The following is a 1,138-nucleotide window of genomic DNA, read 5'->3' on the forward strand; positions in this document are numbered from 1 at the left end:
GTTGGAGATACCGAGGCTGAACCTACCCACACTTTTAGCTTGCTTTCTTATGTTCTTGACGAGAAAGCATTTTGGCACCGACCGCTGAGTCCACGAGAGCCAGATTTATTAACCTGCAGGGAGCTCAATCTGTTCGAAGAATGGAAGGTCTCTACCAAGGTTGATGGTAGTGAAGGTCCAACCAGCAGTGACCCTATCAGGACGACAGAGGACATCACTAATAGAAACAAAAGGACGACATGCATGTCCTTAAACGAGACGGCTGACAACTGCGTTGCTTTGAAAAAAAGGGCAAGGATGTTTCAGAACACAGATGAGCTGTCGAGCAACATTCATCATGAGATGCCACACACTTTAGGAACTGTAAGCGCATCATCACACGAGAAAGATCAGTCATCAAGCGACGCTAATCTTGGTCAGATCCAACAAACACCGGTCCATGGCACCTCTTCAGCTACCAACAAAGACTTCCCATGGGACGACCCTGATATGGTAGCGCAGTTGATCGAGTCTACCGATAGGATTGAGGAAGAGTGGTTTTCACAACAAAGACAAACTCAGTATACCACATCAGTTACACAAGACATCCACATATCAGAGATCAAGCCCAATGAGATTTGTTGCAATTTCACCTCAAATCCAGTCGAAAGTGCTGTTTTCAGCGACATTGTGTCACGAATACCACCCCATTCAAGGCAAAAGAGGTATCTCAGTAACAATCTCCTCTTCTTTTGTTTTTTCTTCCTTTTTTCTCCTCAATGGGGATGCACTGTTTGTATAACAAGGAATATTTTTGTCCTTTTTCATTCCTATTTTTTGTTCCCATCAAGCTTCTTTCCCATCTGAATTTTCCATATTTTTCATTTTGTGGCAGCCCAAGAATAGTACAAATGGGCTCGACATGGGTTGAACATAGGGTTTTTGGCCTGAGCATGCAAGTGTATGGCCGGGTCAATAAGTACGTGATCAATATGTTGGGAAAAGCAGTAATGGCCGAGCAAACCGAAAAGGATAGGCTCAATCTTCTCCAGCGAAGTTACTGGTCAAGATACTATGTCGAATGCGACACTGCTGTAAGTAGAAACATAAATATGTGCAGACAATACTTTTTTTTCCATCCAATGCTCTGTTTCTTTTT

The 1,138-nt window shown here is 43.2% G+C and overlaps 1 protein-coding gene across 1 annotated transcript; it reads left to right on the forward strand.

The window, feature by feature from the left end:
* Positions 1-6: 6 nt before the first annotated feature.
* On the forward strand, positions 7-1,073 carry LOC119344525 (the record flags this gene model as incomplete). The annotated part of the gene is made up of 2 exons (XM_037614927.1): positions 7-704; positions 875-1,073. Coding segments are annotated over exons 1-2 (660 nt in total), but the record flags the coding sequence as incomplete, so codon positions are not given.
* Between the last annotated feature and the right edge of the window lie 65 nt (positions 1,074-1,138).

Source organism: Triticum dicoccoides, unplaced genomic scaffold (genome assembly GCF_002162155.2).
Source record: "Triticum dicoccoides isolate Atlit2015 ecotype Zavitan unplaced genomic scaffold, WEW_v2.0 scaffold171814, whole genome shotgun sequence".
Classification (NCBI taxonomy): domain Eukaryota; kingdom Viridiplantae; phylum Streptophyta; class Magnoliopsida; order Poales; family Poaceae; genus Triticum; species Triticum dicoccoides.